Source organism: Neodiprion virginianus, chromosome 5, assembly GCF_021901495.1.
Source record: "Neodiprion virginianus isolate iyNeoVirg1 chromosome 5, iyNeoVirg1.1, whole genome shotgun sequence".
NCBI lineage: Eukaryota > Metazoa > Arthropoda > Insecta > Hymenoptera > Diprionidae > Neodiprion > Neodiprion virginianus.
The window spans coordinates 24,893,279-24,906,721 of record NC_060881.1 but is presented as its reverse complement, the minus strand read 5'-3'; the positions used below and the strand labels follow the sequence as shown (position 1 = coordinate 24,906,721).

The window sequence follows — 13,443 nt, the reverse complement described above, 5'->3', positions numbered from 1 at the left end:
CAGAAATGCACTCTCCTGCACGCACACATTGCTCAGGACCTAGTCACGTCGGGTTCCGGGCATGCACGTTTACATGCATACTCCGCGCTATATTCGCGTGTCGTTCTTTTCTCTCTGTTTTAATTCTGAAGAGCCGCTGCAACTCGAGCTGTGGCGAGCTCTCGTGCGGTGTGCTATTTTTTATAGCGAGATTTTTAATCACACGAATTGAATTCTTCACGGTGAAACCATCTTTAAGTAAACCTGCGGCATGTCTCTCCTTGACTGGAGATTACAATGGGATGAAAATATCGACGTTTTTTTTTTCACGATTATTACAAGTTCTCTACGGTCTCAAACAGCACGTGGTGGTTCGTATTTGCTGTTTCAACATAAAAAAAACCATATTTTGCGTGCTTGACTTAGAGCGGTACATAGGTTAGCATATGGATCCATTTTTCAGCAAAACTAGTGATGGCGGGGTCGGTAAAGTGAGTTTGAAGTTTCAATGGGACAAAACGTGGTTTTCTATGTTAAAAAAGTAAACATAAACTACGAATTCATCAAAACTTGGAGGATTTATTATCATTACACCTGAGGAAATAATTGATATTTGCATACTGTGATACCTAATCAGTTTCCGCTACATAACGGTTCCCTTAATGGTCGGTATTAAAAAATAGCATTAAGAGTGGCGCGGTTCATGGAGATTATGTAATCGTGACACGAGGCTATTCAGCTATAAATCGTAACGCAACTTATTCCGCATACCATCCATCTTATACATCGTTCGTAGGTGTATACATATGTTTAACACATAATGCTCGAACTCGTTACGCTGCGGATTGACGGACTAGAAATGGCGGGAGAACGAGAGAGCGAGAGAGAGAGAGAGAGAGAGAGAGGGAGAAAAAGCTCTTGGGCTGACTGTAAGTCCTGAAACGGGATTTGTCACGTGGGGTTGTAGCCGTCCGTCCGTTCGTTCGTCCAGGGTGCTGCTTTAAGCGGCTTACCCTTAGACGACTGCTGCACGCTCGATTTACCAGACTAGACGCCGCACCGCGACCGTATCCCCTTCTCAGTTCGCTGATACATCCTGACTGCTTGCAGTGTTTTAGCTAGGCTTCGAATTGCAAATTCCCACCTCATGCCAGGTATCGACAGCCGGTATTTTAATTCCTCGTTTAATTGTCGCGAGCTTCTTTAACGATTTTTTTATTTTCTTTTTCGTTTTTATTTTGTCCTCGTTTTTATTCAACGCCCTATTCGATCCTCGTTTCTTCTTTCTTCGCTAATCACTGCCCGGCTTGTAGAATCCTGATCGACCGTTTTTGAACGGATTTCCAAACAGAGTTTGACAAGTCTTGTTACGATTTATCTTCGTTTAAAGAAACTCCAGGTGGCTTCAAGTGACTTTACATAATTTCAAGGAAATCTCGGTGTGGATCACTCCTCGTCTAAAATCTGCACGACACTTTTCCGTTCGTTTCATGATATGGGTCAAACGCAACATGACGGCTTATAAATTATCGAGTTCTGAGTAGTTCGAGATCTTCGCGAAAGCTTGAAGTTAGGTGAGAAGTCCATTCCGATCGGTAATTGGATCGAACACGGATACCGATAATTTGAGCAATATGCGTTCAACATGTAACATGCCAGGAGGCTGATTTGATATTGAATAACCAGGGTGGTAGGATTGCAGATATACTATACGTATATGTAACGTCGATTGTAATTACTTCGACATTGTTCTTCGACGATTGAATGAGCCTCAATCGCGCAATCGATGCAGGATGGTACGCAGAATGGAAATGAGGTAGGTAAATTGCTACTGTGTTCCGCATAATAATATCTTCTCGGTACTGCCAGCGAAACCTTTTTAAACGACCGGAGACACTTAATTACGAGGCTCAATGTGACGGGAACAATTATACAAGACAGCTGGTCCTTCGGTGGATATCAGTAAGCAATCGAACCCACAACGAGGTCACGATTCCATCAGCAGAACGGGGAACATTCAATCGGTCAAACGCGATATGTGGACGTGATGTAGGCGATGCGAATTTTTTTAAGCTTATAAAAAAAAGAAGTGTCAAATATTTGACGTACAGTTTTGGTAAGACTGGGACGATTGTTATTGTTAACTGACAGATGACTGATGACTACTACCAGTGATCGTAACAACATAATTTCAATTCGCCACTCAACGCGAAACGGTTTCACATCTCATTCCGCATTTCGACTAAAGTTGGCTTCCCTGCTTAGCAGACGATCTCGCCGACCAATGAAGTTCAATTATTTCGCGCATGCGCAGTCGGTAATACAGTTCACCAAGTTTCACCGTTTCATCTCGACGCGTGAAACGTACCCGTATAACGAGTTCTTTCGTTCCTCCGTTCCGAAGGTAACGACTGTGAGAAATGGCGTAAAAAAATATTGCGGAATGTCCGCAGAAGCGGATAAGCGGAAAATGAATAAATAAAACCGCAAGATGAAGGGGGCGAATAAAGGTGATGAAACGGAAGAAATTAGCCGGGGCTTGCGTCTGAGGCAAAATTAATTTAAAACCTATATAATATACGAGTGCCTAGACTTATTACTTAGCAGCTGGGTGCAGTAAGGCGAGGCGCGCGTGGCGAACACCTTATTGTCGTCTAGTGCCAAGCTCTCTCAACCCGCTCGCCTTGCACCCTGGGGAATGCAACTTTTAGGAAGCACTCGTCTCCTCCTTCCACGACCGCGCCGTGGGCAACTACTCACCCTGCAGCAGGGTAGAAACCCCAACGGCCGGTACTCGACCCAGAAATGGTGGGCGAGTCCTTGCCGCCAAGGGAGTCACATTCTTGTGTGTGCATGATTGTCGACCCTGCTGCATGTGCAAAAAGCGGTGTGCTTTGTATAATGTGTGTGGAAACTGGACAAGGTGGACATTTTATGTCCCACTTAAAATTCACACGAGCTTTTTTCACTGACCGCCCCGCAACTCAAGCTCATGCTGTTGTCAAATCGATATAAAATTGACAGATTTCCAGTATATGTATACATACTCCAAATACACTATCGCGGAAACTGATCCAGTAAAAACTCCACTCGATGCGGATAAACTTTTTTTTAACTCATTTTTCCGTCACAGACCATTCGATGTTACATCGATGATCAACTGCAACTAAACAACGAACAGAACAGTTGTACCGTCGATTATTCTAGCTTGTGAAATCATTCGGAAACAACTCAACTTTCTCTTATTCTTACTGTTAAAATTCAAACTATTCCATATGTAAACTTATTTACACAGAATCTTTAAGCTTGTGAGAATTTTTTATACCTAATTCAAGACAGTTATCCACTGTACATCTCTTTTATATTCTTCGAAGTGTATTATTGTTTAACTGATTTTAACTCAGTTGCCGATGAGAACTTGAGGTTATATCGTCTGAGTTCTGGAGCGAAATTAACTCTTGTCAAGTAGCAATTAAAAGTCGTGGACCGCGGCTGTCGACCTCTTCGCTAATTAGGAGCTAGTTCATTACCTCAAATAATAACAAGTGCAATTCGCTCCAGCTATTACGATGCGCCGGGTGGTACAAGTGTAACTTTACCTGCAGCTACTGCAATAATTGCAAATTTTTCTTAAATCATTTTTCTACCGGTGCGAAACGTCACCAAACTCTTGCTCTTCGAATTGCATAGACTGGGGTCTGTAGCGGAGAAACGTTGCAGTCCGGATTTTCCTCAATGAAAATTTCCACATTCCGGAATCATGCCACGGTCAGAATATCTGTGAACACGAAAATTTCCGGCAGTTGAAAAATTGACCGGCAGTAAAATTGATCAAAGTCACGAGGTGGAGATTTTACTCAAGTCTCATGGCAGCCATATTGGAACCTCTTTGCCCGCGTCGTGTTTTGTTTTCACGCGTCATTATTTTCGGTTAAGATTGTTCCATAGCCGTGTACATAACTTCGTATTATGCGTATATAACTTGGGACATGTGTTATATCCCGCTTAAATTAAACCACACAGCAGCTATACTGCATTCGTGGAGAAACACGTTTCGCTCGATTTCATTTCACCAAACCATCCTCTGCTGCAGTCGGTCATTCTGATTATAATCCGATTACCGTATTGGGTTACACAAGGACCGCGATACCGCCAATTACTCTACGATATTGGTGCTCTCTAATTGGTATCAATACAGAAGGACTAGGTACAGGCGCCACGTCGTATTCCAATTAATAGATACGTAGCTACTACAGAATGAATTTTCAGTCTATCTCCGCTTGCCTCTCTTCTACGTGTTTCAGGTAACCGAGTTGTTACAGCAATTTTCGTTATTTCGTACTTTTCACCGGTACGAGAAAATTTATTGATGTCTAAAAATACTGTTCAAAAATCTGCATGTATCTATTATAGTGTCACGTGACAATGACAACGTTGCCTCAATTCGGGTGAAACGACCCCCGATCGAAGCAACACCGTCCGTTGTCGACGTCGATGCTTTGCCCATAAATATAAAATTAATAGTGTCATCATTCAATAAACGAAAACATTAAAACTGCAAGAGCGTTTCACCGTCGCATCAATAATGGTTGGGAGCGATGCTCGCAAGTTGTGCCGGCATTCGATAAGGTATTCATTGTACGGGTACGGAAGATTCATCGACCTACATGACGAGTCCATAGGGTCTATCAAGCTTCCCACTCACGCCCTGCAGCAGCAGATCCTCGAAACTACCGCGTCGCGTTCTATTTTAATAAAATGAAACTGCAGTAGTAATGTGTTAATAATCGAGGCCACGTCGCGGTGTCGACGGAGGGAAAACCAGCCGCTTATCCGATCTGACACAGCGCGTTTAACGGCACCGGCAGCATCCTATATCCATGCGACTTGGCTCCGACCCCAGGGTGCAGACCCGATTTCGGATAATGTGACAACCTTCCCGAGTATTATATACGTATAAGTGGGTATTACGTAGGCACCGGGGATCACGGGACGTGAAAAAAATCGAAGATTACGCGAAATCTCAGGGAATTTAGGATACGTCTGCACGGAGATGGGAGATAATAATAAAATTCATTGATTCGTAGTTGAAAATCAGAGGTTAACTTCAAAATTTTACCTCTCAACTATTTTCACTTCACCGCAGGTGTTCACTGGTCAATAAGTCGAAGGGCAAACCGTCAATCCTGTTTAATACAGCTATACAGAGTGAATTCCTAACGACCGCACGGTCCATCGTTTGCTGAAATTTAATGCGCACATACCGGAATCATAAAGCGGTTGTTTCTCAGGCCGATCAACCGTTATATACGACAGTTCACCGCGAAGTATATAACTTGAAAAATTTTTACAGTTGTCGCTGTTGAGCACAACTGCCAGCGACAACTGTTGAAATTCTTCAGGTTCCACTTGCGACGATTCATTGCCCTGACAAACATCCGTTCCCTGATCGTAGCCCGTGCGCATTAAATTTTATCCGTCTACGGACTATGCAGTCGTTAGGAAATCACTCTGTGCAGTTAGCAAACAAATGGCGTTAATGAAAGAATTGAAAAATGGTTACCTCTAGCAAGATTTTCGACACCAGTTAATCCGCGGGTAAACGGGCCTGGTGGGCCCGTGGCCATACGAAGCCGCGTTAGCGATCCGTTCGCTTCTTTACCGGCGGAGCCGTTTAACACGCAATACCTGCGTAAGACGGACAAAAGCCCGCAAGGGTAACCGTCGTTAACAGCATACAGTCAACGTAAACGGTAAAAGTTGAAAGAATATTTCATCCTGCATGAAATTGACGAAGAATTTATTTTCCTTCAATATTTTCTTTCGCCAAGCAGAGGTTCGCCGGTACATATTTTACGAGAAGCTTCCTAACCTCGGTTTGTTTTCGAAATTGTGTTTCAGCAGCATCCAAACGCGACAAACAGCAGCGAGACCAGCGTCGGCGGCGTTTCCGGCGCCTGCGGAAGCAGCGGGGTCCCAGCCTCAGCAGCAGAGGCTGGATGCAGCAGCAGTCGCGGGGGCAGCAGCAGCGGCCACGGTGGAGACGGAACGAGCGGCATCGGAGGCGGCGTCGGGGGCGGTGGACAAACGACGGGTCACACGACGCGCGAAAGTCACGCCAAGTTTCGTCACGGTTTGCTACAGCTGATGATCCACACTATCGACCCGCTCCACGACGGTCAGTCCCGCACCGGTATATCCTCAACACTCTATCACTCTCGGCTTGCTGCTTGCGAACGAGGCTAATTTAGAGACTGAATTGTTTTATGCCGCATACGTATAGGTAGGCCTTGTTATTGTAGGTGGGTATGTACAACGTAGGTAGACGTAGCCGGTGGTAATGACCTAGGTACCACGTCCCAGTATCACTCCATTCGTCGAATAACACAGCTTCACAAAAAGAGAAGCGTCTTTTTTGGTGGACAAGACGACTATGCCGTTGTGTTTTTGGACATGCTCAATCCGAATCCGGTTTCGGAACTGCTCCATCACCCCCAGACTTCGAGTGGTTCTGCTTCGAACACGCAAGCAACTTTTCGACCCGCAAGTTAGAGTCCAATACCTCGTGTGTGACTAAAAATCTGGGAGCGATGGAGCAATTCTGGCACCGGATTCCGAATCGGCATGTCCAAAAACATACGTGATATGGTGGTCTAGTTCGACGAACAAGACACTTCTTTTATGCGGCTGTGTAATAGTTAAACGTTTGCATCAAAGGTAACAAAGATGTGACATATGTATCTCGTACAACGAATAGGCCTTAGGAAGGTAGAAAAAACCGTTCAAAAAGTTTGTAGTAAGTGTTACTCGCACCAATGGTACGGTGACAACGAATCGAGCATCATCTCAAATAAAAAATACCTACGAAACAGAAACGATTGCGAGAAAATTTGATTAACGTGAGCTAAGATGTACAAGATTTTGTAAAAGGTTTTGTAATTATAACGTTAGTAATAATTGAACTTTGTTGTATTTTATTCGATTCCAATGATTTTTAGCTTATTTCGGTGGTCACAGAAATTTTCAGAGATAGATTGAAAATTTCCTGTCAAATAGTTGTCTCCAGAGTGGATTAAAATAGATTTATTTATTTAAATACGGTACAACAGATACTCATCAACAATTGCATTTGCGCGTCATACTATACTGTAATGTCGAATTTCCCGATTGTCTTTTAGATAACTTGCGCGGATCTGGTCAGCGAGTAAAATGAGTTCAAAAACATTGGAATTGGATCAAAAACACAGGAGTTGAAGCATTTCAACCGTTTTATTTACAAAATGTTTTCTAAAATAATTGTTAACATCAATTAGCTAGTGTTATACGAATTTTTTTTTAAACGTTTCTACCGTGTAGTAGAGATGTTGTTTCGTTAATTTTCACCCTCATTTATCAAATAACACTGCTCGTCCATTTATTTTTAATTAAGGAGATCAGCATATAAACTTTATAGTCGCACGGTTAACTCTGTAGAACAATGAGGAAAGCATAGATTCAAAATTGGTAGTCACGATGTAACGAACATTCCCTCAGGAATTATATATTTTTAGCTAGTTAGCGAAGTGATTAGCTCCAGTGACATGATGGATCAAGCTTTTCAAGGTTTGTTTCAGTTAGTTGATAATCAGTAAGTGATTTTAATTGGTCACGTTAAAGTTCTAACGAAGTTCATGCAGGACTGTCTTTCAGTAAAATTATCTATACGGATAAATTCCGGTCCCGCAGTCTCCTATCACCGACATTTTTCAATACGTCTATAAAAGGAAGTGTTAAATTAAATGCCTTCCGCAATACTCGCAATGTGACGTGGACAAGTAAATTTTTTTCCACTAGGTTGTCAAAAAGCTAACTGACGTAACTGGTTCCCTTACATAACGAGATACGTATAACGGAGTTTCGAAGAACTGAGCACTCACTGGGGAACTTTTTCCATAACGCAGTTTTACATCGCACCGGTTTACATCAACTTTTTACACACTGATGAACTTTTGAAGTAGTTACGATCACGTGAAAAAGCCTTCATGAGTACCTCGGAAACGTTTCGTCTCAGGCACTTGGATGAGTACGTAAGAGATGTGTTAAAGTACGTTTATGTAACGCAAGCATGTCTGACGCGTTTTTCAGTCTTGCTTTCCGTGTACAAAGTACTCGCTGCGAATGCGCATGCGCGCAGTACAGAAAATACCACTTCTAACTCCAAGGCGTTAAAAGTGGTACTTTCTATACTCTGCGCATGCGCTGTCGCGAACAAATCTGACATTACGCGACCCTAACCTCAATTTAGAGCCTCGTAAAAATACGCGTACCGTACTCTTGTTATATAAAGAATCGTGTGCAAGAAGCAGGAAACGGCATCTTCGCCTCGCCTGTTTGCAATATTCGTCTTCGGCTCATTTACGATTCATATTGAAAACTTACGCTCGGCCTGAAAGGACCGAGTTTGCCTCATTGTTAGGCACACGATATACTATTATTGAGCAGTACGGACACTGTACCGAAGTGTAATATGAATTGACAGAATTGCTGACCCTTGAAATTTACTTTCAGAATCGATCAGCGTCATACGCAATGACGTGAAAATATTCACCTGTCGAATCTTATAATTAATCTGCTCTTTTGCAGAGGTTTTGTATGAAAAATTTCAAAAATCTCTGACGAACGACGAAGATTCTCGCCGCACATTTTTTTCACGTCAATCTCAGGAATAAAAAAATAAAAAAAAAAAAAACAAACCTCATCGACGTCTTAAAAACGTATAAAATCATTTTATGTTTGCTTTCTTTGTTTTTACTTCATTATACTTTGTAATAACGGTAAACTCATGCATGAGGTGTAATAAAACTGGGTTATAAAACATTCCCTCGAGACAAAAGTTGCCCCTTTTTTTTTATCATACGAGACATAACGTCCCATGTATGAATTCATACATTTTGCCGTTTGCAGTGAGTTTTTTTTTTTTTTTTTGCACGGGTTTTGGACTCGTCATTGATTTATTTTCACCTTGTTCGACCGGTTTTCTCGCAACTATGTATCCACGTTCGTGATAATTCATGAAACAATTTAGTATTTCACAGTGAAAGAGAAAAAAATGACAATGAGTTTAGAATACAGAAAATTCGTATCCTAAACCACCGGATCTCAAATCCAAGTAATACGTCTTGCCACAGCGTATAAAATAATCCATTTAATTAGTGTATATGAAAATTTGTTTAACGCATGCGACAATATTATAATCGGGGCATGCGTCTTTGAAATTTGTAGCGTTGAAATAGCAGCCGCGGTTCTGCAGCAGCGATAGCATTATGTATATGTAGCATGATGAATTTAAACAATACATTATTCAAATTTTGCTATAAAAATATGTACACACACACACACACAAGCATATATATATATATATACATTACACATACACAATTCGTGCACGATTATTCCGACCTAATGTACGTACATTCCAAGTACATAGACGTTGATGTTATAATATATTCTCACAGAAATATAGAAATTTCGCCTAGACCGTACATCAGTATGAGCTATAAGTACATGGAAAATCTAATTTATTACCATGCATATACATACATATACATATATATATATAGGTATGCAGGTAGCTGTGCTTTCAATTTATCACGTAGTTTGTAAATTATGTATAATATAATAATACCTGCACGTAAACTCCGACCAACGTTTTCGATTCTAGGTCCAATTCTCTGTATTATCGAAGGTATATGTACATGGAAATCACTTGTTTATAGTTGTAAGAAACAGGTACAGTTGATTCAGCGGCGAGGTATAAGCGCAGCCGTTTAAGCACGCCACTCGCGATTACATATTTACGTGTATGTAATGCGTTTAACCTGGTCACAAGCACGGAATATGGATTAAGCGTGTGCGTGTGTGTGTGTGTGTGTGTGTGTGTGTCAGTCATTCGGCCCTGCACGCGTTGATCCCGATCGACCTTTCAACCTTAGCTCAAATCCGTTCCTCTGCGTCTCGCGCATGCAAAAGCTTCGACGACGATGACAAGTTGTTCGTCTCCGCGGGCATGGCTCACCTGTACATCTCCGTTCCCCTTTGAGTAGATACGTACAACCACCGAAGCAATAGGCACCGACCAACCCTGTAACTCCTCTATAACCCCGTCCCTCGAGTAAAAAAGGCCTAGACACGCGAGCTTTTCCCTTATTATTATTTATTGCCCGAGGACTGTAAGGTCGTCCCCCTTTTTCCGTCATTTCGCATCGTCGTCTCGTTTCAACATCCCTTCGTACGTCCTTGTACATTCCATCCCCCGTTCCTAACCCCCCTCATTTTACTCACGACGCTATTCCGATTTGCGTAACTTCAAGTCGCGAATAAGGATGGATGAAGAGAAAGGAACACACATCCGAGGGATACCTTGAGCAGCCCGTTATTCCAATTGAGATTAGAAAAGCTTTTTTTATAATTACAATAATCGATAATTGAACAAAATCGATACCTGTTACGAGCAAGCGCGTAAGTGATCGAGGTGTTGAAATCTGCCTGAGCACATCTTAACCGAAATCGGAAACCCAACTCAACCCGGTCTAGCTCAGCCACGAAACCTCCCTGCCATTTCCACTCGTCAGCCTGAAGAGGCACTCGTGGGTTACTATACTTAAACCCGTTTACTGCCGGGGTTGCAAATAATTTTCTAAAGAATAATGTTTACCGAGATTTTTATCCGTTGTGTCGTATATTATTCGCCCCTTGGCTCCGTTCTCTCGGTCATTCTTTCTTTCACGTCACTTTAGATTTTAAAATTTCTGTCTAGACTCAGATTCCGCAACCCGTATATGTGTTCTTTTTTTTTTTTTTTTCTTTTTATAACGACAAATATATTGTTTAATTTTGTCTTATTCTATTTATATTTTGATTCATCAATTTAGCTAACCTCGGTGTCGTTTTACATACGCCAATGTTATACGAGAAACAGGTTAAATATTGTTACGATGCAGAAGCAATGAAGAGAAACTGACGAAAACGATCCGAGCAAGTCTTTTGAAGAAAAATAGTACAAAGAGTCGAGAATAAGCAAACGGCATGACGGGCGGATATACGAGAGATTAGGCGGCTTATGATTAGGCGGTGTAAAACGCCCCGCAGCAAGCTTCTTTCTATCGTCACACCCGAGCCTGAAAATGCCGGAGGCAGGATCCTTTTGCCGTTTGATTCAGAGTCGCTCGACCGTGTCTACGAATATAACGTGTTCTCGACGAATTATACGAGTGTGTTTGCCGGGAAAAAAACTATGCAGTAAAAAAAAAATAAAAGGTAATTTGAAATGAAATAACAACTCGTACGGTTAACCGGTGAATTTTCTTAACTGAATACGACACGAGTAGCTGTTAGATTTTTCATGCGAGTGAAATGCGCAAGAAAGAGGTGTACGGTGTTTTTAGTATAGTAGAAAATATGTTTCCGGAATGCATCGATTTTTTAAAAATTTTCCCGACTTACAACGGACGTTGTTCATTACCGACTATTACTTCCGTTCGCGTGGAAAAACCGAGCGGAATTAAAAAAAAAAAAAAAAAGTAAGAAACGAAAACCGTCGAAAAAATAAAACGGGAATTTGGTACACCGGATAAAACAAACGCCTGGAAAGCTTCGCAAGAAAGATTTGTTGATTCATTTCCAAATTCAAAAGTACTCGTACGACGAAGCTGCTGTCGCTTCGAATAAAGAATACACTGCAGTATGTAGGTACCGGCTTATACGCGCTAGTCAGTCCTTTCATACATATCCAGGTATTCATACATTTAAGATGACCGAGAAAACGAAGCTTTGTCTCTCTTCCTCCCGCGCCTTTCCATTTCTCTTTTCTCTTTCTCCGCGGAGCTGTTTTATGATTTCTCGCCTGCATTAAAACCAGCCCGTCCATCCTTTCCTCCCCCCGTTTCTGACGTTCGTATAACATACAAACATACTTTCGCGGAAAAGCGTTACGTGCGCAAGGTTTCTAACCTTGGGGTGGGGGGAGGATTCGTCGGAACGTTTTTCCCCGCCTCGTTCGCCTCTAGTATTCATTTCCATGCCCCGCGTATCTCCGTACATGTCTAAATTTGGCCGCGTGTTTGCATATCGCACAGATTGCCGAGTCGGTCTGAATGAGACGCGAGCTTTGCAGGGGCTGTTCGCTTGGAAATCGAATTGATGATTTCGATTCGTTAATGTTGATTTTTAATGGCTTCCATCGATTTCCGCTCTATCGGGTGATTTTCATTGATTCCCGAATTGAATGACGTCACGAGATATCGCAAGAAATCACTGGAGATCGTCCAGAACGCTATGAGAAATCATTGAAAATCAATAAATACTGGAAGTCAACGAATGGACGTGATAGTAGAGAAATTTAGATGAAATGTTCACGAACCGAAAGCACTTGGTATTCACCGCTAGATTTAGAACAATTTCCATGATTACCAACACCCGTCGCGTTTCCAGTGATTTCAGTTATCTCGATTGGCTGCTTGGAAATTAAACGAATGATTCGTATTGATCAAGACCGATTTCGAGTAGTTTCTGTCAATTTCTGCTTTACCGCGTGATTTCCATTGATTTCCTATCACCTTCGTGCGTTCTAGGGAATTTTCAGTGATTTCCGAATTGAACAGAATCACGGGAAAGCACAAAAAAATCACTGTAAATCACCGAGAACGCCATGAGAAATCATTGGAAATCAATAAAAACCGAAAGTGACCATACGATGGTATAAAAATTGCACTGGAATGTTCACGAATCGAAACCATTTGGGAATCATAGTAAGACTTTGAACGGTTTCCATGATTTGCCAAGTGATCAGTAATGATTTCCAATGATTTCTTGTTATATCAAAGAATATTCCAACCACCGGCGTTCCCTTCGACTTAGAATTTGATTTTCAACAGTCATCTGTTGAATTCGTAACTTTCCTCAGTGAACGGCCCCTCGACGAGACGCGTTTACACCGATTCAGCGAAGCTCGCCAGTCGGTCAGTAAGCCAGCGGGACAACTAGCGCGCGAATTCGAGTGCGGAGGACGCTGAAGAGGAGGATAAGGGTGCCGAGTTCGGGCGTCGTGTCGAACACAGCCCTGACCTAGAAACCCACGCATTGATCGCCGACGCGGCAAATCTCACCGAACTTCCCTCGAACCGTGTTTCTCCCTGTAAGCTCCTTCCCCCCTATCCTCCCCCCCCCCCATATCCACCCCCTCCCCTTCTACTTCCGTAAAGTGAAGGTAGACAGACCTCCTTTCGTGCGGCGTGCAGCTACCCCTTGATAATTTACAAAAATTCAAATTATTCCACTGTTTATTCTCAACAATTTGCGCGCGTCTTTCGTCGTAGTTGAGAAAATGATTGAAAACATTTCCTGACTCTCCCTGATTGAATTATAATTTTTCTCACAGATCAGAATTCAAACAACCCTTGCGAAAGAAAAAAAATAAAAACTCAACTC

The 13,443-nt window shown here is 42.2% G+C and overlaps 1 protein-coding gene across 7 annotated transcripts in view; it reads left to right on the top strand.

Annotated features, from left to right (window-relative positions):
• Nucleotides 1-13,443, top strand: part of LOC124304338 (sodium/potassium/calcium exchanger Nckx30C) — a 44,603-nt gene that overhangs the window by 10,206 nt on the left and 20,954 nt on the right. For 3 of the 7 annotated variants that reach the window (XM_046762384.1, XM_046762381.1, XM_046762386.1), the window contains one exon: nucleotides 5,881-6,172. In XM_046762384.1, the coding sequence (XP_046618340.1) occupies nucleotides 5,881-6,172 (292 nt within the window). The remainder of the gene's footprint in view (nucleotides 1-5,880; nucleotides 6,173-13,443) is intronic. The other 4 variants (XM_046762385.1, XM_046762382.1, XM_046762387.1 and 1 more) reach the window with 3 other exon arrangements.